The 25526-nt window shown below is 36.3% G+C and overlaps 2 protein-coding genes across 2 annotated transcripts; both read right to left on the reverse strand.

Annotated features, from left to right (window-relative positions):
* Positions 1-422: 422 nt before the first annotated feature.
* Positions 423-6110, reverse strand: LOC112050174 (protein obstructor-E-like). Its single transcript, XM_052881217.1, has 6 exons — positions 5956-6110; positions 4563-4657; positions 3862-3976; positions 2350-2547; positions 1010-1079; positions 423-651 (listed from the first exon to the last, which is right to left on the reverse strand). The coding sequence occupies exons 1-6, from the start codon at positions 5996-5998 to the stop codon at positions 498-500; spliced, it is 675 nt and encodes a 224-aa protein (XP_052737177.1). The 5' UTR covers positions 5999-6110; the 3' UTR covers positions 423-497.
* A 400-nt stretch (positions 6111-6510) lies between these two features.
* Positions 6511-22908, reverse strand: LOC112050173 (protein obstructor-E-like). The gene is made up of 6 exons (XM_052881216.1): positions 22762-22908; positions 19825-20255; positions 19188-19308; positions 16032-16226; positions 11286-11361; positions 6511-7177 (listed from the first exon to the last, which is right to left on the reverse strand). The coding sequence occupies exons 1-6, from the start codon at positions 22799-22801 to the stop codon at positions 6853-6855; spliced, it is 1188 nt and encodes a 395-aa protein (XP_052737176.1). The 5' UTR covers positions 22802-22908; the 3' UTR covers positions 6511-6852.
* Positions 22909-25526: the final 2618 nt, after the last annotated feature.

Genomic DNA, 25526 nt, shown 5'->3' on the forward strand with positions numbered 1-25526 from the left:
TGAAAACTTAAAATTCAAGTTACGTTGGCTTCGACGCCTTGGTCCGAGAAGAGCCCACAACAAACTCAAGCAAGGTTTACTTTTTTTTGTTTAACACCATTTTACAAACTTATCTAGAACTAAACACACAGTCTCTTAAGGCAGTTTAACACTAAGCTTTTTATCATTTATATAATCAATAACACTATAATAAGACTTTGCTAAAAGCTTGCGTTTAATAAATACTGAACTTTTTGAGAGACATTCCAGTGGCTTTTGTAACCTGTGTACGTAACAAGTTAGCCCGCTTCCACCTTAAATTCCATCATCACTTACCATCAGATGAGATTGTAGTCAAGCGCTAACTTGTAAAGAATAAAGCCCTTTTAGACGTATTGTAAAACTAGTACAGTTGGTAGAGGTAAACAATATCAACAATACAATGCTTTATGATTAAAGTTTATTAATAAAATTACAGAAAATCATTAATTTAAATAACAAAACTTATAAATGTATTCCTAGTATCTGTTTATTTTTTCATGATCGCATGCCACAAGGTCTTCACGCACGCAGCGGGAGAGATGAGCATCAAATGCGTACCCAACATCGCAGGAGAGGAGGCGAGCATTGCCATTCACACACGAGTAAAACTCGTAGCAACTTTTCTCGTATCTACAAGTAAGAAGACGATTAAGAAACTAAATTATAGCTATGTGCAATGATATTCAATACTGTTAGATGTGTTACTAGTGCATGAAAAATGAGGCGCTCAAAACAGGAAATTTATACACAACTCAATGTTAGTTGTGGTCAACATCGAACGTAATTTACACAAATAATACCTAAATATACTATGTAAAGACGTCTCTGGTTCAAATAGCAACCATTATTATAGATGCGATGGATATTGCTTAGATATAGATTGTATATGTTATGTATATGTTAAGAAATTTTCGTTGATTTTTTTTATTTATGAAGATTTATTTTTAGTTTATTTACCTCTAGTATAGGAGTAAAACAAAAAGCTTACTTGTGGTTTGTCACAATGGGGTTGCCAGTTCTGTCTAGTTCAGCAGGTGGGCATTTGTAGCCGAGGAAATCTGAAACATATTGTGAGAGTTAGGGTAGAACGTTAATTAAACTTAATCAAGTATAAATCGTAATCGACCTTATTCGAAGATTCGAAATTTAATCCAAGACGTTATTATTATTTTTCTTAGTAGCACTATCAAATTAAGATCCTAGTTTAGACACTTTAACATTAGTAATACCTACTACCGGGTCATGTAATAATAACATATTTTTTTCTAAAAAAAAAAAATAGTAGACCTAACAAACATTCATTAGGATTAAAGTTTTAAAAAAATATTTATTAAAACATCGAAGTTATAATTTTAGAGGTTAAATTTAAAATATGCCATAGAGTAGCAGTCTAGCAGACGCCACGTGGCGTCACCCGTGTAGTTACCGTTCCCGTGGGAATACTGGGATAAACTATAGCTTATGTTCCCCAGTTAGATAGGATTCTAATGCTAAAATAATTTTTCAAGCAGGTCCAATACTTTTAGCCACTTGTTAGTTCAATGCAAACAAACAAACAATCAAAATTTTCCTCATTAAATTATTATTATAGTAAGTATGGATAAGTATTAGTATAGTAATAACAAATAAAATAAAAAAGTTGTAACCCGACTACGTGAAAATGGGTCTAAAAAGGACGAAACAAAAAAAAATATTTAGATTAAAACAGAGAAATTCAAAAATGGTGCAGTAGAGCCGTGGTCGCACCCATTACGAGTATATACATATCATGTACTGTTTAAAATTGAGGTGTTCCTGCCATATTCGTTCTCGTTCGTTATCAACCCATATTCGGCTCACTGCTGAGCTCGAGTCTCCTCTCAGAATTAAAGGGGTTAGGCCAATAGTCCGCCACGCTGGCCTAATGTGGATTGGCCACTGGGCTATCACGGCTCATTACATAATCACAGCAAGATAATGAGACGTGATAGCCCAGTGGGTATGACCTCTACCTTCGATTCGGAGGGTGTAAGTTCGAATCCGGTCCGAGGCATACACCTTCAACTTTTGCAGTTATGTGCATTTTAAGATATTAAATATTAATCGTCTCAAACGGTGAAGGAAAAACATCGTGAGGAAAGCTACATACCAGAGAGTTTTCTTAACTCTCTACGTGTGTGAAGTCTGGCAATCCGCATTGGGCCAGCATAACCCTTCTCATTCTGAGACTCTCTTGATCAATAGTGAGCCGAATATGGATTGTATTGATGATAAGTGCGACCTCGGCTTTACCATGACCATTTTTGTACCTATACATTTTTGTAAAAAGTAAAGAAAGAGGATAATTACTTTCAAGGTTACAAGATGGCACATTTTCGGGCCATTCACAGCGGCTGCTGGTAGGGTTAAAAGCCAACCCTGTGGGGCAGAACATGTCCGTGGCACGACCTTCCACGCACATCCGATATTGTCCGCAGTCGTTGCTGGTCATTGGAGAGGGGAAGAAGCCGTATTGATGCTTGCATTCGGGAGTAGGCTTTGCAGGTTCTGTAAGGTAAATGCTTGATTAATTCACTATGTTTTATCTTTGAAATGAAAAATTAGAGCAGTAATAATTATGACAGGCAACACAGATAGAGAGGAATGCAAGGACAGAACGATAGAGGGGTGCGGGAGAGGAACGGATGGCAGGAGCATTCTTCATCGCGTTTAGCTCTGTCATCATACCATATCCACTACCCTGTAGTACGGGTGAATACAGCTCATGTTGCTATATTTAAAAAAAAAAAAATTGTCATGTCTTTTAAAATATGACCGCTTTAAATTATGACTTTTAATATTTGACGGCCTCCGTGGCGCAGTGGTATGCGCGGTGGATTTACAAGACGGAGGTCCTGGGTTCGATCCCCAGCTGGGTCGATTGAGATTTTCTTAATTGGACCAGGTCTGGCTGGTGGGAGGCTTCGGCCGTGGCTAGTTACCACCCTACCGACAAAGACGTACCGCCAAGCGATTTAGCGTTACGGTACGATGTCGTGAAGAAACCGAAAGGGGTGTGGATTTTCATCCTACTCCTAACAAGTTAGCCCGCTTCCATCTTCGATTGCATCATTACTTACCATCAGGTGTCAAGGTGTCAAGGGCTAACTTGTAAAGAGTAAAAAAAAAAATATGACCAATATTCCCATTCCCCTCCAACTAGTCGGGAAAGATTGCTAGGAGTGGGTACGACAATAGGCCAACGGGGTGATGATGCCAATTCTCACGGTGTCTCGCTGTTCTGTGGTAGAATGGGAATGGAGGGACTAGATTGATCGTTTTACTCTTCGTTAAAAAATCAAAAGACCGACGTTGCGTTGATGAGAAGATTTCGCCGATTAGCTCCAGTTAGAGATTCATTACAATATGATACGTATAGCGCGACGATCAACCGAGTCTAATGCGCGGAGAGCTGATATAGAAGTCCCTTCCCCACTCCTACAAGTTCGCCCGCTTCCTTCTTTAATCGCATCATCACTTACCAACAAGTAAGATTGTCTAGTCAAGGGCTAATTTGTAAAAATAAATGTCTTAGGTACAAAGATAAAAAAATAAATATGTCGTTCAACAGAGCTTTTTCCAGATAGTCCTCATTCGCACGAGAGCTTTTTTAACGGACGTTAAAACGTACAAATACAACAAATACATTCCCAAGTATAAGTTCACACGACAGCATTTTTAAAACACGACGCTTTTTTCAAGCAGCGTTGGATAACTACCTTCATTTAACTTCATCTAATATTTGAACGCTTTTTTAACGTCTAATGAGGGCTTACATGACGTTTTTTTTATAGGTAGATTAAATTAAATTAAAATACGCACGGGTACGTCCTTCGCACGGTATGTCGGTGGGATAGCCGCAGGGATCAGCTGGCCACAGAATGTTGCGGTCGAAATAAAGTCCATCTGGGCATTGCCTCTCCACTGCATCGAGTCCCTTGAAGTGGAAATATTTAATATGATCAACACTCCTACAAAGTTGCATGCATAAATATCTTCAATGTGCAAAATTGGACCTGTTACAGTTTTATTATATCTGGCAAAGTTGCCATGAAGCTAAAAGTCTATGTCGAATTTTGCCGAAGTTGAATTATGAAGAAAATCCTACTTCTTACTAATATTATAAATGCGAAAGTTTGTGGATGGATGTTTGGATAATTTGGAGGTTTGTTACTCTATAACGCCGCTACTACTGAAACGATTTAGCTGAAATTTGGTATGGAAATATTTTTACTCTGGATTAACACATAGGCTACTTTTTATCCCGAAAAAATCCATGGTTTCCCGAGATTTGCAAAAACTGATGATTTTAATGTTTGTTACTCTTTCACGCCTCGACTACTCAACCGAATTAGCTGAAATTTGGTATTAAGATATATTATAGCCTGGATTAACACATAGGCTACTTTTCATCCCAAAAAAATCCATGGTTCCCAAAGGATTTGTGAAAATCTAAATTCCAGGCGGACGAAGTCGCAGGCGTCCGTTAGTATTTTTATATTAATGTCCTTAAAAACACTTACGTTGCATTCTGTATAAGCATCGCAGACTCCTTCTATCGGTACGTAGCCGTCTCCTCTAATGCAGACTGATGACTTCCCACCGAAAAAAGCACTGGCTGTGAAACAGTACGTATTTAACACACAATTAGCGAAATAAATAGAAAATAATTAATAAATTAATATTGGAAAACACCTTTATCAGAGTTAAGCTTGCTTCCACTTTGATGACAGGTGTCGTCAGATATCGACAAAAATATAATATATAGGTATAAAAGCTCTAGGATATAATTTCCTACATAACGTCAGGACATTTGATTGTTCTTTTATAATTATAGGCTAGTTGACACTTTTTCCTAAAATAGTCTTAAATTATCTACTAGATTGAAAAAAAATGATATTTTATCGAGACAATTTTATTTTTAATTATTTTTTGGCAATACGAACTAAAACGCAATCGGCAATGTAGGTAAATAATATTTTAACTGTGTCATGAAGTCACGTAATCTAACGAAATGTTAATCTAACGAAATGTTTTACAAAATTATTAGTTAATGATTAGTTCGTTCGTTATTACGTTTATTCCTTTAGTGACACCAAGTAAAATCGTGATGTCATAAAATAGACAGCGATTTTGAATATACGAGAAATGTCCTCACTTTACATGTTTTTTGGTACACCCCAAAAATGTTTTTTTTTCTAACTTTAATTTTACAATTTTAAAGACGTGATTAATATACATATGCCAAATTTCTGGCCTTGAGTTATCATACTAACAACTTTATCTATTTAATTAACAACGGTATTAGTTGGTCGACTCTAAGTCACATTATGATATAAAAAAACTAAAAAAAAATACCGTCACTTTACATGCAGGGGAAAATATATTTCCTATCCTAAAAAATATATTATTATAAAAATAAAAATATATTATCCTAATAAACATATTTTTCAAGAACTTGTTTTATGACTTTGTCGACATATTTAATGTTCATACTCATGCTAAATTATAACTTTCAAGTAGTCTCTGTGCTAAGCTGCGGACAGACAGACAGACGGACATGGCAAAACTATAAATTCTTTATTACTTGATGACAATTATTGCTAGTTAAATTTAGACCACATTGAAAATTAACTGAATGTGATAAATTTACTGTAAACACTTCGTGGCCTGGTAAGTCTTAATAATATTAAAAAAACGCAAAAGTTTGTATGGATGTTTGTTTGGATGTTTGTTACTCTTTAACGCTACAACTACTGATCCGATTTGGCTGAAATTTTAAATTACGATATATAATGCCCTGGATTAACACATAGGCTACTTTTCATCCCGTAAAAATTAATGGTTCCCGCGGAATTTGTGATCTAAATTCCACGCGGAATATTGCTAGTAATATTGATTTTATTGTTTACTTACTTGAAGCAACAAACAATGCTGCGATACAAACGAAGATACTCATTGTCGAAGTGATGTTTTTAATAGTTTTCAATAATTTTATAAGATGTTTCTCACGAGGGATCCCACCAGAATGAGATCAATATACTGCAAACATTCTGTTTTATATTCAGTTAGTTATTCTTTTGAAATTAGTTATAACTGTAACTACATTGATTGTTATAACAGTGTTGTGGCTTTAGGTCACTAAAAAGTCATTAAAGTGTTTTAGGATATACGTTGATAGTCGTCGTCATCAACCCATATTCGGCTCACTGCTAAGCTCGAATCTCCTCTCAGAATGAGAGGCCAATAGTCCACCAAGCTGGCCCAATGCGGATTGGCAGACTTCACACACGCAGAAAATTAAGATAATTCTCAGGTATGCAGGTTTCCTCACGATGTTTTTCTTCACCGATTGAGACACATGATATTTAATTTCTTAAAATACACACAACTGACAAGTTGGAGGTGCATGCCCGTACCGGATTCGAACCCACACCCTTCGAAATCGGAGGCAGAGGTCATAACCACTGGGCTATCACGATTGATAGTAAACAATAGTAAATAAAAAAATTTTGAATAGTAGTTTATTAAAAAATGGCACTATCTACAATTAACATTTTTTTCGTGAGTATTAAAGAACCCTAAAAGCTCGATATTCGTTTACATATTGGTATTCGCGGTACCTATACTAAAATAAAAACTGTTTATTATTCTGTGTATATAAAAAATATTCCTGCTTCTATTTAATGGCACTAATTAATTTATTAAAGTAAAAATATGGTTCCAACTTAAATTATATAATGACAAGACGAGTGTTTTATGGCTATTCGATTTTATATACACTATTTATAACTAAACACGTAAAAAGTTCTATCACTCTGTCTCAGGACTTAGTTGGGTTGGAGTTGGGTCTGTATCATCGAGATTTTGTTCGGATTCCGGATTGGCTAATAACTTAGCAAGTCGTGGAGATAATGTTTGTGTTTTAAATGGATTTTCCTGTAGTAGTTTTTGCCTTCTTTCTTCGCTTTCCTTTGCTTGGGCAGCACGGGTTTTAAGCTCTTGTGGGCACGCCGATATTTCCTCGGCGTTTACACACGATTCGCTTTGTTCGTCGAAGGCAGAGTAACCGCCGCAAGCCAAGCGACGAGGTTTGCCGTCAATGCAAATGAAATATACTTGGCAGTCACTTGGTGACCTGAAATGAATTAAAAGTTATGTATTAAAATAAATTAGATCACAATAAAACACTTTATCATTAATACCCCAATCTGCTCACTGTTGAGCTGTAGATTGGTAGACTTTGCATACGTAGAGAGTTAAGAAAATTCTCAGGTACATTATGGTATGTATGGCTTTCCTCACGATGTTTGAGACACGAGATATTTAATTTCATAAAATGCAAATAACTGGAATGTTGAAGATGTATGCCCTGGACCAGATTCGAACCTACACCCTCCGTTCCTGTGGGAATACGAGGTAATAACATGGCCAATGACACTCGCATATAACGTCGCTTTCTATTGGTGAAAGTTTCAAAATCGGTTTAGTAGCTCCAGAGATTACCTACTACAACCACTCAAACTTTACTTCTTTATAATTTTTTATACCTATAAATGAATCGCTGAATGTGTTGATAAGCGCAACTCTCGAGGTCAGCTGAACCGATTTCACTAATTCTTTTTTTTTTAATATTCCTAATTACAAAAGAAAATTTAAAAAACAAGTCTAAAAACAACACTTTTCTATATTCCCTTATTAGTAATATTAAGTACTTAAAAATCAATTTGAACTTTAATACAATATCATAAGTTCAAGTGTTAGTGAAGAGGTTTCGTGAAGGCAATTGAGTCGCGTTAGGGTAGGGTGGGGCAGGGTAAAGGTAGGGTAGAGGTAGCGGTAAGGTAGGGGAAGGTAGGGGTCGGGTAGCTGTAGGATAGGGTTTGGGTAGGGTAAGGTAGAGGTAAGGTGGGAGTAGGGTAGGGTAGGGGTAGATAGTAGTATAGTAGGTAAGTGCACATAAGTAAAAGCGAAGCTTGACCTGGTCCGCAAATTTTTGTTGGAGGGCATTATCTAAATATTTATAACTCAAAGGTGACTGACTGACAGTGATCTAACTCACAGCCCAAACCACTGAACGGATCGGGCTGAAATTTGGCATGCAGGTAGATGTTATGACGTAGGTATCTGCCAAGAAAGGATTTTGATCAATTCTTTACTCAAGGGGATAAATAGGAGTTGAAAGTTAGTATGAAACTTTGACAATTTTGAACCGATCGGGCTGAGAATTCATGCATAAATTTGCTATGACGTAGGCATCTCCTAAGAAAGCATTTTGATAAATTCGACCCCTAAGGGGATAAAATATGGGATGAAAGTGGATGGAAAGTCCTTAATTTTTAGAGTTACAATTTTTTAGTTTCTTCATAATTTTTTTTAATTGTTTATAAGTTAGCCCTTGACTACAATCTCACGTGACGGTAAGTGATGATGTAGTCTTAGATGGAAGCGGACTAACTTGTAAGGAGGAGGATGAAAATCCACACCCCTTTTGGTTTCTACACGGCATCGTACCGGAACGCTAAATCGCTTGGCGGTACGTCTTTCATAAATCATAAAAAAACGAAATATAATTTAATTCAAGAATTTTTCAAATTCAACCCTAAAGTGATGAAAAAGGGGTTGAAAGTTTACATTGATATCCACGCGGACAAAGTCGTGGACGTCCGTTAAATATATAAACTAAGTTTCATCTTCGAAGCAGTTTTTAATGAAAAAAGGGCATCAAAGCACTGATGACCAGTGGTACAGGTACTAATTCGTATAACATAGACATAGCTCCGCATTCCGCAAACATACAGCACGCATACTAAATTACATAATGTGAAGGTCGCGGCCCAGCGGTGACATTTACCGCGACCTGCCTGACCGGCCATTAGGTAACCTGTTTTGGACTGTCTTCTTCACATTCGAGGTATAATTTTAGGTATAAATTATTATTATCGACTCATTTGCTATGACTATTGATACTTAACGGCCTCGTTGGTCCAGTAGTCAGCATATTTGGTTGAGGATCATAAGGTTCTACTGGGTTGCACTATGAATTATGGAGATTTTGATATGGTATTGGAAATGATATGCTATTGGCAGGGGGGTAGCTATCGCCGTATCAGCCTTATTAATGATATCATTCTTTATGCCCCTTACGTGTAATAGCACAAAATTGGTAAAATATAATCCACAATGTCACTTATATGGTGCTTCTCGGAAAAAATCATATAAAAAGACTGCCGAAAAATTAACTTCAGAAATTATAAAATAAAAAAAGCAATATTTAAGCGTGCAGCCAAAAAATGAAAGCATCCTACCTATAATAATACAACGATAAGTCATTGTCGTATTTATTTTAAGGAAGCATTTTTGTTTCTTGTGTAAGAAATATTTTGCCTGGGCCCCTCAATTAGTTTTGACACAGGATCTCTCCAATGTACGCTACGCCACTGGCTATTGGTGACATTTTTTTATAGGTTTCATCAATTAGTCCACAGACTATAAGCGGATTAGTGGAAGGAAAAAATAGCGTTGGCAGACCTGGGGACCACTGTCCTTGTCTGCATTCGGTATAGCACGTCTGCCGTTTTTAACCTTTTGACTTTATCAGCAGTCAATAGCCCACAATGTTATATGTTTCAACAAGCTTTCCCGATGTTACATTTTGTGCTTCTTTATCCATTATCCGAAGGATTTTATAGGATACTTTTTGTCACGAAAATTAAATCAGAAGGGGGTGAAACAGGGGTTGAATCTTTCTTAATTTTTCAAGTTACATTTGTAAAAATTGGTATGTGAACTATCAGAAAAATACGAAAAATAATAATTTTCAAGATTTTTTTAAAACTCTATCCCTAAAAGATTAAAATGGGTTGGATTTTTTAAATACAAATTGTTCCTGTTTTGAGTTATAGTTTTGTAAAATAGTTAGTGGAAGAGCATATATATAAGGGGGTGAAATAGGGGTTGAAAGTTTACATCGATTTCCATGTGGACGTGGAAGTCGCGGGGGTCAGCTCGTATAAAATAACAGAGAACCCAGCCGTTTTAGCCGAACTCGGCAAAAAAGTGATGATGACGATTTATTTTATTCCGTGACTATTTCACTATCCCCTCGACCGGTGTGGTGACACAAGGGTTATGTAATTTTTTGCGCAAAGGCACCCTGGCTGTCCAACACGGAAGTGTAGCCTGTATTCTTGCCACCATTCCATGTAGGCATGATTTGTTTAGGGTATAATAGGCTAGGTTGAATAAAGTTACTTAAAAACTTCTTTTTCAACAAAAAAAAAATATATGTAGAGTTAATTTGAACTTAAATGAACTAAGTTTAATTGATATTCTTTTAAAACTACCGTCGATTAAAAAATAACACGTTAACAATGACGCACTGATGATTTAATTGCAAATATGATCGTTTGATATTATGATATCGATCAATGTCGTATTTCGGAAAACTTGTTTTTTGATTTAATAGATACCGTTGATCTATATTTCCAAGTACGGAAAATCTGAATATGGATATTACAAGGTTTTTTGCGTATGAATCACACAAATTATTCGATAACATCTTCATCTTCTAATTCACTATTTTTGACGTATGCTAGTTGACATATACTAAATTGAGATTCTGTGTAATAATGTTATCCGGTGCTTACTGGTGGATATCACACAGAAGGTATATTACATTTTGTCAATTGATTTGATGTTTATTTTAATAAGTATTTAAATAGTAAAATAAGCCAGCTGATTCTCTAATGATAGTAGATTTACTATTATAAATGACAGATGAAATGAAATTCTACGTATTTGGTAATTTTACTTCGTCACAGGTTTCATTTCTTCGATATCGGATAAGAGCAGCGTGTCATCCGATTTTGAGCTAGTGACAGCCAGTATAGCCAGTAGTAGTCGCCAGTTTTGAGTCTTCCATCATTATCATTATCAACCCATGTTCGGCTCACTTCTGAGTTGGAGTGTCCTCTCAGAATTAGAGGGGTTAGGCCATTAGTCCACCACGCTGGCTCAATGCGGATTGGCAGACTTCACACACGCAGAGAATTTAGAAAATTGTCTGGTATGCAGGGTCCATAATAATTCGAAACTTATTTAAAAATAAGTATACCATAGTATCTACTATCTACCTATACGAAGTATCTTCAGATTCATCTATATAATAATAATAGAAATAGAACTTTCCTTAAAGCAAGTCTGTTTAATCTCCTATTAAAGTTCGTTAACTATGAAATTCATACCTATAATATCTGAATCCTGCAGGCGGGCCCAGCTCCTTGCTGACAGGCACTTCAGGGCAACGGAAGCCGAGGAATGCTGAAAAACATTTCAGTTATTTTTAGTAAATTAGGTAGCTACATTAAAGTATACAGAAAAACTTAGCTAATTTAGATTGATTTTTATAATTTCAATTTAGAATTTGTGTTAAAATCTTCTATTTTTGGAAAATTGAACTATACAATCAATTTTCCAAAAAACGGAAGAATTAATTTTAAAATAATAGGATATTGATTTTATTGTCAGATCTAATTTTAAAATTGCTTAATTCAACATTGTCTTTCCTGTCACAAACCACAGTAAAATTTAGGTCTGAACTATCGTAATTACTACTCTGTTCTGTTTAGATCACAGATTAGTGATACGAGTAGTAATTACGATAGTTCAGATCTAAATTAGATACTCGTAATAATAAAGAAATCAATAATTGTTGAAATTACTGTTCCACACGACGATAATCTGGTTAAAGCCGAAAAGGAAAAAGTATCAAAATACTTGGACCTTGCTCACGAGATTACTGCCATGTGGAATGTTGAGTCAACTATTTCATACATTGTTCTGATGGTTGTTTCAGTCAATGGTCTTATAGCGAAAAGTTTCGACCAACATCTTATGAAGCTTTCACTTAACTGTTGTATTAAGAGTCGGATACAGAAGGCAGTGATTCTTGAGACGGCGCGTATTGTGAGGAGGTTCCTCACTCTGGAGCCCTGACCACCGGTTGCTTGGGCACTCAAATGTCCCGCACCGGGAGGATTTTTAATAGTGTTTTGTATTATATTTTTATATTAACATTGTTAAAAATTAAAAAAGAGATAAATAAATAAATTAGAGAGAGAGAGAGTCTACCCTAACTTGCAAACTGTAACAGCTTATAATAAGGTACCTATCTACATTGGAATCAGTTAAGCTGGTATGGAGATTCACATGTTATTACTCGTACAAACATATTTACTGTATGCGAAAATACTATAGATTGGATATAGGTATTTCACATATGCAGCGACATTGAACAAGATGTTAAACACTCTCGTGCTAACTAAAATTTGTTTTTCAATGTAGGTCATTGTCGTACATCTTTAAATTTTGTTATTGATTATTTGAGTCTTAACCTCTTGACTCCTAAATGGACGACCGATCGCCCATATATAAAAAAATATAAAGTAAACTTAGGGCAATAGGCGAGCATAGAGAGGAATATAAAGATTTTTTTAAATGGCTCACAACGGTAGATTAAAACCGCATTCCCTGACTGTCGGCTTCTTCAACGCAGACGGGCTTTTCGATAAAATACTCGCGGGCAGCGAATGGTTGGGGATATTATTTATTAAAAAAATAATTGTGCTGGTCTACAAAGGCAGTTTTAAGTGATCTAACAAGCACGAGACAATATGTTTTTAACCGATTTCAATAAAAGGAGGAGGTCCTAAATTCGACGCGTTAGTTTCTTTTTTTATGTTTGTTACCTCATAACTTGTTCATTTATTAACTAATTTTGAAAATTCTGTTTTTGTTTGAAAGAGTATACTTTCAGATTGCTCCCATTTCATTTTTATGAAAATCGGTTAAGTGACTTTGTGTTAAAATTAAAATAATTGAAACACGTCTTGAAGCCGGTTCCATTTTTATGTTGTCATCTTCAAAGACCAATTCCATTTTCAAAGACCAATGACCATGTAATATCGTGCCAGTGTGATACTCGTAGTGCAAGAGTTACCATGTTAATCTAACGATGTTTCGTGATAGGTTGTAGAAGATAAGTAATTGTTTAAATGTTAATGTAATTTCTTCAACGTTATGTTCTTTCTTTTGGAATTTCTAAATCATTTTCTAAGACGGTTTGGTTTATAATTATTATTGTTGATGTATCATAAGGATATTTTATAAAATTCTTTAATAATAATAATAATAATAATAATAATAATAATTCTTTATTTCAGGTTATACACCCATTTAAAATACACAGATAATATAGAAATAATAATTAAATAATAAATTTATAATAAAGTACCTAATAATATAAATATTAATTAATTAGGTATTTACAATATATCATTTCTCTATGAAAGCAAACATTTTTTTTTTTTTTTTTCATTTCTTGTTCCTATCGCGATGCACGGTAAGCCAATACTTTAAGATAGGGTTTTCAGGGCACTCGGAGCATACACTGAGGATTTCATTACGAGAATTCCGGATACGGGCCCAAAAAGCCGCAATTCGCGATCTGACGATCGCAAAATAGTCTTGTATTTTGGCGTCGGCAAACATACCCGATGCGCTACAGTACTTGGGCAGTCTCATCAGAATGCGGTATGCGTTATTATACTGCACTCTGATGCTGCTACGTGCCCTTGAGGTGCAATTAACCCAAAGCTGACTGGTGTAAAAGCATTGACAGTATGCTCTGAACAGCGTCAGCTTCGCTTCGGGACTGCACCTCGCAAACCGGCGAGCGAGCATGTTACACCGAACAGCCAAAGCCCTGCGTTCACGCTCGATGTCGTCATTATCGCGCAAATCCTCAGTTAAAATATGCCCCAAGTACCTGAATTTGTTCACCCTTTCTATAGGAGTTCCATCTAGAAGCACTGAAGGCACATTTTCCGGACCTTTACCTGCCCGAAATACCAATATCTGTGTTTTCTTGACATTATACTTAAGACCGTGATCCCTCGCATACCGTTCACAGATGTTCAGCAAGTGTCTAAGTCCCCTGATTAAGGGACTCAGAAGTACCATATCATCAGCATAACTTAAGTTATTTACACATGTTGTGCCTATGTTTAATCGTTATAGATAATATTTTGGACACTAAAACGTGTCTTTATTATCAGCTTCAATATTCTTTGTATTTTGTCGCTTTTCTAAATTTACCAAAACATGTTCTAGTCCACGTAAGACGTTGTACGAGTAGGTATACCTTGGATTATGTAAATGTATAAATATTGAATAGCGAAGATACTTTATTCATTTTGCCATGGATTGGGGAAAATATTTAATGGTGAAAACGTGGTTAGCATGTAGGGAGATTTCGTAGCGTTTTATTTTTAAATTTATGTCGGTTTCTTTGTTTGTCCGGGCCGGTTTGAACGGCTGATCTACTTTTAATTGGACTTTAATTGGAAGATAGAGAAGGTTATTGAGTAACGTATAATTTTATCACAGAAATCCATAGTTCCCGTTTCATCCATATTTATGAAAAACTGACTTTTATGCGATAAGATGTGTATATTATGTAAATAAGCTCGCGCTTGACCACGATCTCACGTGGGGATCACGTAAATTCCGGCCGCTCAGAGATTGCGTTTCTAATAGGTCGTGATCGAATGGGCAATGTAGCTACGAACTGGCGTACAAGGTTGTTGAATTGCGCTGTTACAGGGTTATGCTAACTGTTTGTCTTTGTAGTAATAATGAAATGAGGCAAAATAACGAGGCAATTGTAATAGAATATTTTTGTCCCATTCGAACATGACATATCAGAAACGCAATCTCTGAGAGGTCAGACTTTAACCCTGCAATTCTATAATATGGTTAAAAACTGACATTCATTTAAGTACCTACTTTACTTCATAATCATCATCATCATTGTCAGCCGATGGACGTCCACTGCTGGACATAGGCGTCTTGCATGGACTTCCAAACAAAACGGTCTCGAGCCGCCAGCATCCAGCGGCTCCCTGCGACCCGCCTGATGCCCTCAGTGCACCTAGTGGGAGGTCGACCAACACTGCGCTTTCCGGTGCGAGGTCGCCATTCCAGCACCTTGGGACCTCAACGTCCATCGGCTCTTCGAACTGGCCTGCCCATTGCCACTTCAGCTTTGCGACTCGCTGAACTATATCAGTGACTTTGGTTCTTCTGCGGATTTCCTCATTTTTGATTCGATCATGCAGAAAAACCCCAAGCATAGCTCGCTCTATCGCCCGCTGAGTGACTTTGAGCCTTTTTATGAGAGCCACAGTTAGCGACCAGGTCTCGGGTCAGTTATCACTGGCAACACGCACTGTTCAAAGATTTTCGTTTTCAGGCACTGACGAACCTACTTTACTTACCCACAATAAAACTGATCTCGCCGTCGTCGTTATCAACCCATATACGGCTCACTGCTGAGCTCGAGTCTCCTCTCAGAATGAGAGGAGTTAGGCCAATAGTCCACCACGCTGGTCCAATGCGGATTGGCAGACTTCACACAAGCAAAGAATTAAGATAATTCTCTGGTATGCAGGTTTCCTCACGATGTTTTCCTTCACCGTTTGAGACACGTGATATTTAATTTCTTAAAATGCACACAACTGAAAAGTTGGAGGTGCATGCCCCAGACCGGATTTGAACCCACTCCGGAACCGGAGGCAGAGGTCATATCCACTAGGCTATCACGAGGTATTTTTAGTAATAGAATATTTTTCTCCAATTCGATCATGACCTATCAGAAACGCAATCTCTGAGAGGTCAGACTTTAACCCTGCGATTTTACAATATGGTTAAAAACTAACATTCATCTAAATTCTAAGTACTTTACCTCGTCGTCATCAACCCATATTCGGCTCACTGCTGAGCTCGAGTCTCCTCTCAGAATGAGAGGGGTAAGGCCAGTAGTCCACCACGCTGGCCCAATGCGAATTGGCAGACTTCACACACTGATCTACTTACTTACAAAATGGTCTTCTTTTCCATAATAAAGCTAAGTTTATTTTTATGATCGTTACCTTCAGCATCACAGTCGGAGACTTCGTCAGGCCATTCGCAGCGGTAGTTGTCGGGACTGAAGGCGAGTCCGTCAGGGCAGGTGAAGTCGTAGCCGACGCCGTTCACACAGTTCCTGAAGCCGCTGCAGTTGCGCGAGTCTCCAGTTTTGAAGTAACCGAACTGGTGGGGACAGTCTGCTGTCGGTTGCGCTGGCTCTGGGAATAAAACATTTAATTTTAGGATTTTTAGGAAAAAAAAGAAGATTTTGATATGACTGTTATTTCAGCAACGTTGTTAGGAGTGGGTAGAACAAGAGTTCATTCCTGGGCATTTCAAAGTCCGACCTCTTTTTTTTTTTTGCAAGTTAGCCCTTGCAATTTCACCTGATGGTAAGTGATGATGCAATCTAAGATGAAAGCGGGCTAGCTTGTTAGGAGGATGTAAATCCACACCCCTTTCGATTTCTACACGACATCGTACCGGAACGCTAAATCGCTTGGCGGTACGTCTTTGTCGGTAGGGTGGTAACTAGCCACGGCCGAAGCCTCCCACCAGCCAAACAGCTTAACTTTGGAACTATTGAGGATTTCTACGTCCTACTTATTACTTTATTAAACTATCACCTACTTTCAACGAAATTTTATACTATAGACATGTTACGTGTCTATAAAATCACCGCAAAAAGTGTGCCGAATTCAGCTACTCCACTGAGCGCACACATACACAATTTAATATTTAATTCCATAATATATTTATGTATATACAGTTTTTACAGTTCCTAAACACACAACTCGACATTGTATATGTATATTTAGGTATTATTTATTTAAATAACTTTCGTTGTTTACTATGCAACTCAATGAAATTAAGACAATTAGCCGCTTTTGTTCGTCTCAGTTCTGATGCGCTAGTGATTACTCTATTATAAAATATTTGCCTTTTTTGACAACTTCGTAACGAATAAAATATGATGATGAAACTGCAAGAGAACTTCAGAAAATCGGAAAATCTTGAGATAACTTTGATAGAAAAGTTATAAAAAAATGTGAGCCGTCACGAAATGCTTGGCAGATGTGAAACATCGACATTATTTTTTAAAAGTAATATGAATAAAATAACAGACTGTGATAGGAACTAAATATGTCTATATATAATGATATGGAGGATGGATATAGACTACAGGTATCCGAGGTCAGTGTAACTAGAGAGGGAGAGAATCGCACAGTCGATTGCGCGTGGCGACGCGTCGCCACACTGTACATACTACTGCATATAGACTGTATATATTTACCATCATTAGCGTGGCGACGCGTCACCACGGAATGCGTCGCCACGCCAGAAATTTTACATACGGCTATAGATGTTTCACATCAAAATGGTGCTCGACACCTCATGGATACCTCATTTTTAAATCATTTTATGCAGCTATGATTTGATTGTAAGGTTCAATTATCATTTCAACATGTCGAGTTGAACTAAACGGTTGAAGATTGTTAACTTGTGTGATCTTAGCAGGAAGTTATAATAATATAATTGTTTTTTGCTCACTAGCCAAAGGATTCTTTGTAACTACATCACATTGTGGTAGACAGGCTATTAAAACTATTGTGCATATCAGAATAAATCAAAAATAGGATTCCGTAATAATTTTAACATTTAAAAATCCGCTATGCGTAGAATAGGTGCTCTTTGTTCTGTGTTAGTGACGGATTGGGAAAGCATAATAATTTGGATTTATTTTTCAGCATTGGCTTATACACTATTTTGGTCTTTATTATCAATCTACAATTGAGAAATTCCTTCTCAAAGACAGTAATTAAAAAAAAAAAAAAAAAAAAAAAAAAAAAAAAATTGAGAAATGTTATCTACTGTATACTACTGTATGATATCCACCAGTAGGTACCGTATGATATTTGTTACACAGAATCTCAATTTCGTATAAATCAACTAGCATACGTCAACGATAGTGAATTAGCCTGCTAATCACTATCCATACGCATCATATAAGAATGTGAGGTTGTTGAGATTTTTACGCCTTAGTCATTGGACTGATTTTAAAAATTCTTTCGTCAATAAAAAGCTACATTATCAGTGAGTAATACAGACTATATTTTATCCCAGTATTCCCACGGGAACGGGAACTACGTGGGTGTAGCCGTTATGCTGGTTTACCTTCAAGATTAAAGCCAATGTGATTATGAACTTGCTGTTAAGAAATTCATCAGTAGCACAGTAACCTTGACATATCACATACTCGATGTGTTAACGCGTCCTTTAGATTTACGTCTTCGACTTATCAATCACAATGGTGTTAAGAGTGTGCAATATGTAATTTGGTGGTTACAAATGGTTCTGGATCTCAGATTCTGGAAAAGTTAGGAGCCTGATATTTGGGTAAATGATATCTCAAAGTGTTAGCTTCGTTATGACTATGCAAAATACACAATTTGTAAAACTTTTCTCGATAGTTTATTTTTTTGAACAATACACGTTTTGCTTTCAATCTCAGGAAAAGCAAACTTATTTTCTTAAATTTTTGTTTTGTATAGAAAATTAGGTATATATCTTGAACATGGCCATTTTGTTTTTCGTTATGTTGTTTAATTTACTTGCAATTAGGTAAAAATGGTTTTTGGCGCTCACGTCATAAAATTTGCGTCGCGCGTCAATCGCTCCGTGCTTTTCACTCACGTGAAAGTCATAATTCGGCGTCTCGTTCGCGCTTCGAATTTTATCTATATCGTACCGAATGTCTGTGACTATAGTATACAGACATGCCTTTTCACTTCTCCTTCTAGCATTTCCTACTTAATTCTTATTCAATAACAACAAACAACTTGCGATATATTATAATAATAGCACATTTGACCTTATTCATTATGTTTATCGCATGCTCACGAGCTAATAAAAGTATATATCTGTAATATAAATATATAGTTTACTTTTATTAGCTTTATTTTAATATTTATAATGAAGTATTCTCGTAATACTATAATATAGATGGACTTCTTTGAACATATAAAAAGGTAAAATACCACTGACTCACTGTACACAGCGCAATACAGATGTATTAGTCACACAGCATAGCTATATGACATATGTTAAGATGTATTAGTCATACAGCATAGCTATATGACATATGTTAATATATTAATATAGACAGACAGGAAACTTACGAAGAGAAGATCTTGCAAGACACGGGACATCGACGGGATACTGGCATGGATAGACGTTAAATAATACGTTAGGGTTATAACGCAAACCATCAGGGCATTGTTTTTCTTCTGCTGTTCCATTCTGTAAATAAAAATAATATATCAAACATGCAATTAACATCTGCTTTTATCATTTTAATTAACACCTACATTGCTGTTTTTATCCCTCGACGTAAAAGGCAAGGGTGTTTTACGATTGACGAATCTGTATGTGCCATCATAGATTTTAAATAAAAGGACTGATAAAGGGAATATTTTTTTGGTTAAAAACTGACATGATCGAGGATCGAGATGTTTTCAGCTATTTTATGTACGCATATGAATAATCTTTAGCTCATTCCCTACTGGATAATTGCACGATATCAGAAAAAAAAATTCCTTCAGAAACTTAGTACGGATTTATCGTGTTTGGTGTTCCTGTTATGTATGGTTTAATGAAAAATAGTCTACACTCAATGATAAATTGATAATGTAAATAGATTATAATTGAGGTCTAACATTGAGAGCTTTTACGCGTTGGAAATTACATGAAATTTTAAATGTTAATAGATTATTAAGTATAAATAAACTTCAAATAAAATAAAAACTGTAACTTTACCAGACATTCGACGTATCTATCGCAGCTTCCAGGGACGGAATATCTTTCATTTTTCTCTTTACAAGACAATTTTCCCACTGATCGTGGTGCGGATCCCTCTTCATATTGGTCGGGTACAGCCCTGTACCTTCCTTGACGCGCTGACTCATCGCTTTTAACAACACTAGGCACTAAATTTGTAGGTGAAACATCTAAGTCCTCATCATTATAATTGGATTCGGCAGCTGTAGGTTTCACTACACTTGGAGCTAAATTAGTTGGAGCTACATCAAGTTCTTCGTCATCATTCGATTCAGATTCTTTGTTTTCTGAAATTGCTTCACCTACATCACTACTTTTTATTTCAGGTTCGTTTAGTTCTGGTACCGTCTCTACTGCTGGGTTTTCATCAATTGCTGACGATTCTTCTGATATTTGAGCTCTCGCATATGCTGTGTAATTAAAATACTTTATATATTGAATTCTTTAAATGTTAAACTGAGTAAAATTGAGTTTAGATTAAAGATATAAATTGTATTATATTAATAACTAACCATCACCATCCAGCCTATTTGGAGACTAAACCCACCACGCTGCTCCGAAGCGGATTAACGATCTTTGGGTGATAATATCTGTGTAATAGTTTAATGATAATGAACGCGACTGATTGCTTAATGTGCATTCCGAGGCAAAGGGGTATACAACCATACTCTAAACCAAACTCTAAGGCAATTTCTCACAGGAAAAAACTAAATATTAGACAAAAAGACCCTGATTCAGCATGATCTGAATCCTAAGCCCTCATTCGCACAAGAGTTTTTACACGAGGCGTTAAAAAAGCGTTCAAATATTTTGTTAATTTCAATTAAACTTAAAACAATTTAAAAGTGATGCTTCCACGGATCAGTAGGTAGTAGCGACCCGCTTATGCGTAGCATACTGTGCTCTTTGTTCTGAGTTAGTGACGAATTGGGAAACATTTCGATTTCATTTTCAGTATTTGACAACAGCTGGCTTATTCACTATTTTGGTCAATATTATCAACCTATTAAAATAAACATCAAATCAATTGAGAAATGTAATATGACTACTGTATGATAGCCACCAGTAGGTACCGGATGATATTTGTTACATAGAATCTCAATCTCAATTTAAATTATTAATGTGTGTAAAGATTTATTATAGACATTGTAAATTAAAATATACGGATGTTTAAACTCATGGATAGGTCACTTTAAATATTAAATGTTGTATCTAAAGCAGATGAGATGCTTATGCTGATTTAAGTCCGGTTATCCTTTAACTTGGAGGTCAAAACTTGAAGTTGATGCAATAATTGTATTAAAGTTGTAAAAACGATTTTTTTTTATTTTCTACAAGTTAGCCCTTGACTACAATCTCCTGATGGTAAGTGATGCTGCAATCTTAGATGGAAGCGGGCTAACTTGTTAGGAGTAGGGTGAAATCTAATTTTGATTAATTCAATTAAGATGCGTAAAAATACTTCATAGTAGGTATATAATTCATTTTAATCCAAATTGTCTCGTCAGGTAATATAATGTTACATTGCATACATTACATTAAATGTATTTCAATATAGTTTACAGTCTGGATTAACACATATAATATTTAATATTCCGGTGCATTTGTCTGTGTGTTTACGTTAAGCTCCGATATTAGTATTTCCGAATAAAATATTTATACTTCTTTTAATTTCCGAGAAAATTATAGACATTATTTCATTAGGTGTCCTTTAATTAGGCAATAATAACATTCGATAATGCTAAATTCAGTAGTGTTCTCAGAGAAAACAAATTACCAACTAAGCTAATTAGATGTAGGAAAAATCCATGATCTATTGTTTGCAGCAGCTGATGCGGATCGCGGGAATGGACAAATTAAACATAAAGAATTACACAATTATAGCGGTTGGTATTTTTATTGTAACTGATATTATATTGCACTTTGTGGTTCTTAGCAATGTGGCAAATATGTCAATAAAAAATAACTTAGCTAAGTTATAGACTCTTTTGAACTAACCGACTAATTGGGTAAAAAATAAACTAATGAGTAAAGTAACGTTATAGACGATATATAAATTTTCATGTTTTACCACAATCATTTAATGCTTTTGAAGATTTTGAAAAATATGATGATGTCGCCAAAAATGTATAGGTATTAATTAGTTTGATTATTATTATATATTGAAATATTCATTTAATGTAGGATTCGAGTCGTTTTAAGCGTTAAGTAACGCTTAAAAACAAAAAAACTAAAGTCATTTATATGAATTGACTTCTTTATTTAAATTGTTTTTGGTTGTTTTTTAAAAGTAAGCAAACTTTGTAATATGGCTTTTATCATATGAACTAAAAAGTTATGTCTTTATTGACTAGAGATCTGGCAGTTGCAACACAAAATATTATAATGATTTTAGCGCAATTACTGTTTTCCCAATAAATTTGTGTGAAAAATGTTTTAAACTCAATTTACACTTGCTATGTTATTATGTTTTATTGGTTGATGAAAGAGAAAGTATTAATTAGATTGTTTGTGAAGACCCTGACTTTGAACTCCTGAAATACAGACCTATTAGACTATTTTATTTTTGATTATAATGTTAAGATCTCTAGAGATAATTCTATGTCTGATAAATGGACCAATGCGTCAGGTGACCCAAGAGCTGGCGCTTTTTTGTTCCAAAGGATAAAGTCTTGCTATCCAGAAGGTTAACAACGCCAGCATATTGGGTGAAAAATTAGATGGTGTGTATTTCTTATAATTATTTTATTCATTTAAAATTTAGATTTTATTTTTTTTTAATTCTTAGTCTTAATTTAATTTATATAAAAATCTCTAAAGGTAATTGAGTTTTTTGATGGATGTCATCGTAAAAATATGGCAAGATTGTTGATGTATGGCACATGATATCCAAACATACGTCCTCATGACACTCACCGACGGCGCACACACACGCCAGAACAACTAGACACCTCATATTGGACACAACACGTTCGCACGAGGTCTGAACTTCCAATGAATGGTGGGAGATGAGCTGACCTCGGGGACAGCCGTTGAGAAACCTGGTCGTATGCCCCTCCTTGCGTGACAAGGATCAACAGTTTATCATATATTAGCGGCCAGTAGGAGATTATTTGAGGACAAGCTGGTAACCGCAACTTCGTCGATGTATAAATAATCAATTTCAAATATAGGTTGTTCTTTGAATTAAAAAAAATATAGGTATTTGTTGTAGGCACAGAAAAGACGTCGCTAAAAGCTAACGCTTTTCTTAGGTATATCTGTGGTCGTAGGTATCTTATATCTGAGAAACGCGATAGCCCCAGTTGACTAGAGATAGAGTGGAGTGGACAGTGGTCGATTCGGACGGCGAAGGTACGAATCCGGTCTGGGGCATGGACCTCCAACTTTTCAGTTATGTGCATTTTAAGAAATAAAATATCGCGTGTCTCAAACATTGAAGGAAATCATCGTGAGGAAACCTGAGAATTTTATAAATTCTATACGTGTGTAAAGTCTGCTAAACCGCATTGTGCCGGCGTGGTGGACTATTGCCATAACCCCTCTCATTCTAAGAGAAGACTCGTGCTCAGTGAGCCAAATATGGGTTGATAATGATGATGATGATTTGTTAGTGTGGTTCATGTCTTGGATATTTAATTAGAAACACTTCCTTATTCGAGTGAACTAAAGTTTGAAGATTATGTGGCCTTTGACCGACCGCCATGTTGTAATTTTTCAAAAATGATGTCTCCGTTTTATAACACTGGCGATAATTATACTTTAGTATTTATTAGAAAGCTTGTTTTTAAATATACATTTTTGAATATTAGTTTATTCATGTCAATGCACAGAAATATATGTATTTATTGTTTTACACTTCCATGTTAGCGTTAACGTGTGATGGTGCAACCTGCGGTAGGATTATGTTTGCATCGCTCATCTTTTGTTTTCCTAATACTTAGTACATTGTTTATATTTGTTGCGTAGTTTCAGTTACTTCACACACTTTCGTGTGTGCAACTCTCGGAGTTTCATCACCATCAGCCTATTTTTAATGGCCTACATGACCTCTCTACAAGGAATGCAGTGACGTGCACTTCATAGATGCAAAAATCCACTGTCTACCCTAAGGACTCAATACAAATCTATGTTGGACAAGGAATTTCAAATTTTTACTTATAATGCATACCCTAGTTAAAAACCTTGCACGCCACTGAAGGAATGGGCCAATGCGGATTGGCAGACTTCACACACGCAGAGAATTAAGAAAATTCTCTGGTATGCAGGTTTCCTCACGATGTTTTTCCTTCACCGTTTAAGACACGTGATATTTAATTTCCTAAAATGCACACAACTGAAAAGTTGGAGGTGCATGCTCCGGACCGGATTCGAATCCGTACCTTCCGGAATCAGAGGCATAGGTCATATCCACTGGGCTATCACGGCTCTTTTTAGTTAGTGTAGTTAATAATCCTATAATATGATTAGTAATACTATAATATCATAGTATTCCTGGCTATGGTAAAGCCGTAAATCCTGTTTAAATGGGAAAAACCGTATCTCCTGGATGAATGCCGCTCACGTACTGTACGGATGGACTTCCTTATCTCGCAGCCGCTAGCTTATCTGTATTCAACACGTGCCGCGTCTGGAATGTTAGCGTAATTTGGGATTTCGCATCTGTTGATTTGTTCGTTATAAGTTTACTGCGCTGCCGCCGGTTTTGCATTTACTTGGTATTATAAATAACGGTGCTTCGTTCTAAATTGCAAAAGCTGTGACGGTATTTCGAATACATTATGAATGCTTTGAAACTTCGTGAGTTATGAATTGGACTGCGTTTTAACGGAAAACTAACTGGGAAATAGCAAATTTATTGCAATTGACTTTGTGTTGAATTTTTTTTATAGGAAGTCTTTTAAATATGACCTCCCGTTCCTCTCAAACTAGTCGGAAAAGTCCAGGTTTTCAACAGAGTGCTCCTGAGTTCGATTCCCAAGATTTCTGATTTCTGGTAAAAGGGCAAAGTCATACCGCCAAGCGATTTAGCGTTCCGGTACGATGTCGCGTAGAAACCGTCAGAGTTATGGGTAGAATAAACTAATACTTCTTCCACGTAAGCCTGCTACTATATTAGTTTGCATTATCACTTAACATCAGGTGAGATCAAGATAGTAGTTAAGGGCTAACTTTTCATCATCATCACATCAGCCGATGGACGTCCACAGCAGGACATGGACCTTTTGTAGGGACTTCCAAACATCACGGTCCTGAGCCGGCTGCATCCAGCGAATCCTTGCGACTCGCTTGATATAGTCAGTCCACCTGGTGGGAGGTTGACCAACACTGCGCTTTCTAGTGCGGGATCGCTATTCCAGCACCTTGGGATCCCAACGTCCATCAGTTCTTCGAACTTTGTGCCCCGACTATTGCCACTTCAGCTTCGCGACTCGTTGAGCTATGTCGGTGAATTTGGTACTTCTGCGGATCTCCTCATTTCTGATTCGATCACGCAGAAATACTCCTAACATAGCTCGTTCCATCGCCCGCTGTGTAACTCTGAGCGTTCTTATGAGGCTCATAGTTAGCCACCAAGTCTTGGAACCATAGGTCATCAGTGGCAACACGCACGGTTCGAAGACTTTTGTCTTCAGGCACTGAGAAACAATTATTTGTCATAGAATAAAAAAAAAAGAAGA

The sequence above is a fragment of the Bicyclus anynana genome, chromosome 4, assembly GCF_947172395.1.
Source record: "Bicyclus anynana chromosome 4, ilBicAnyn1.1, whole genome shotgun sequence".
NCBI lineage: Eukaryota > Metazoa > Arthropoda > Insecta > Lepidoptera > Nymphalidae > Bicyclus > Bicyclus anynana.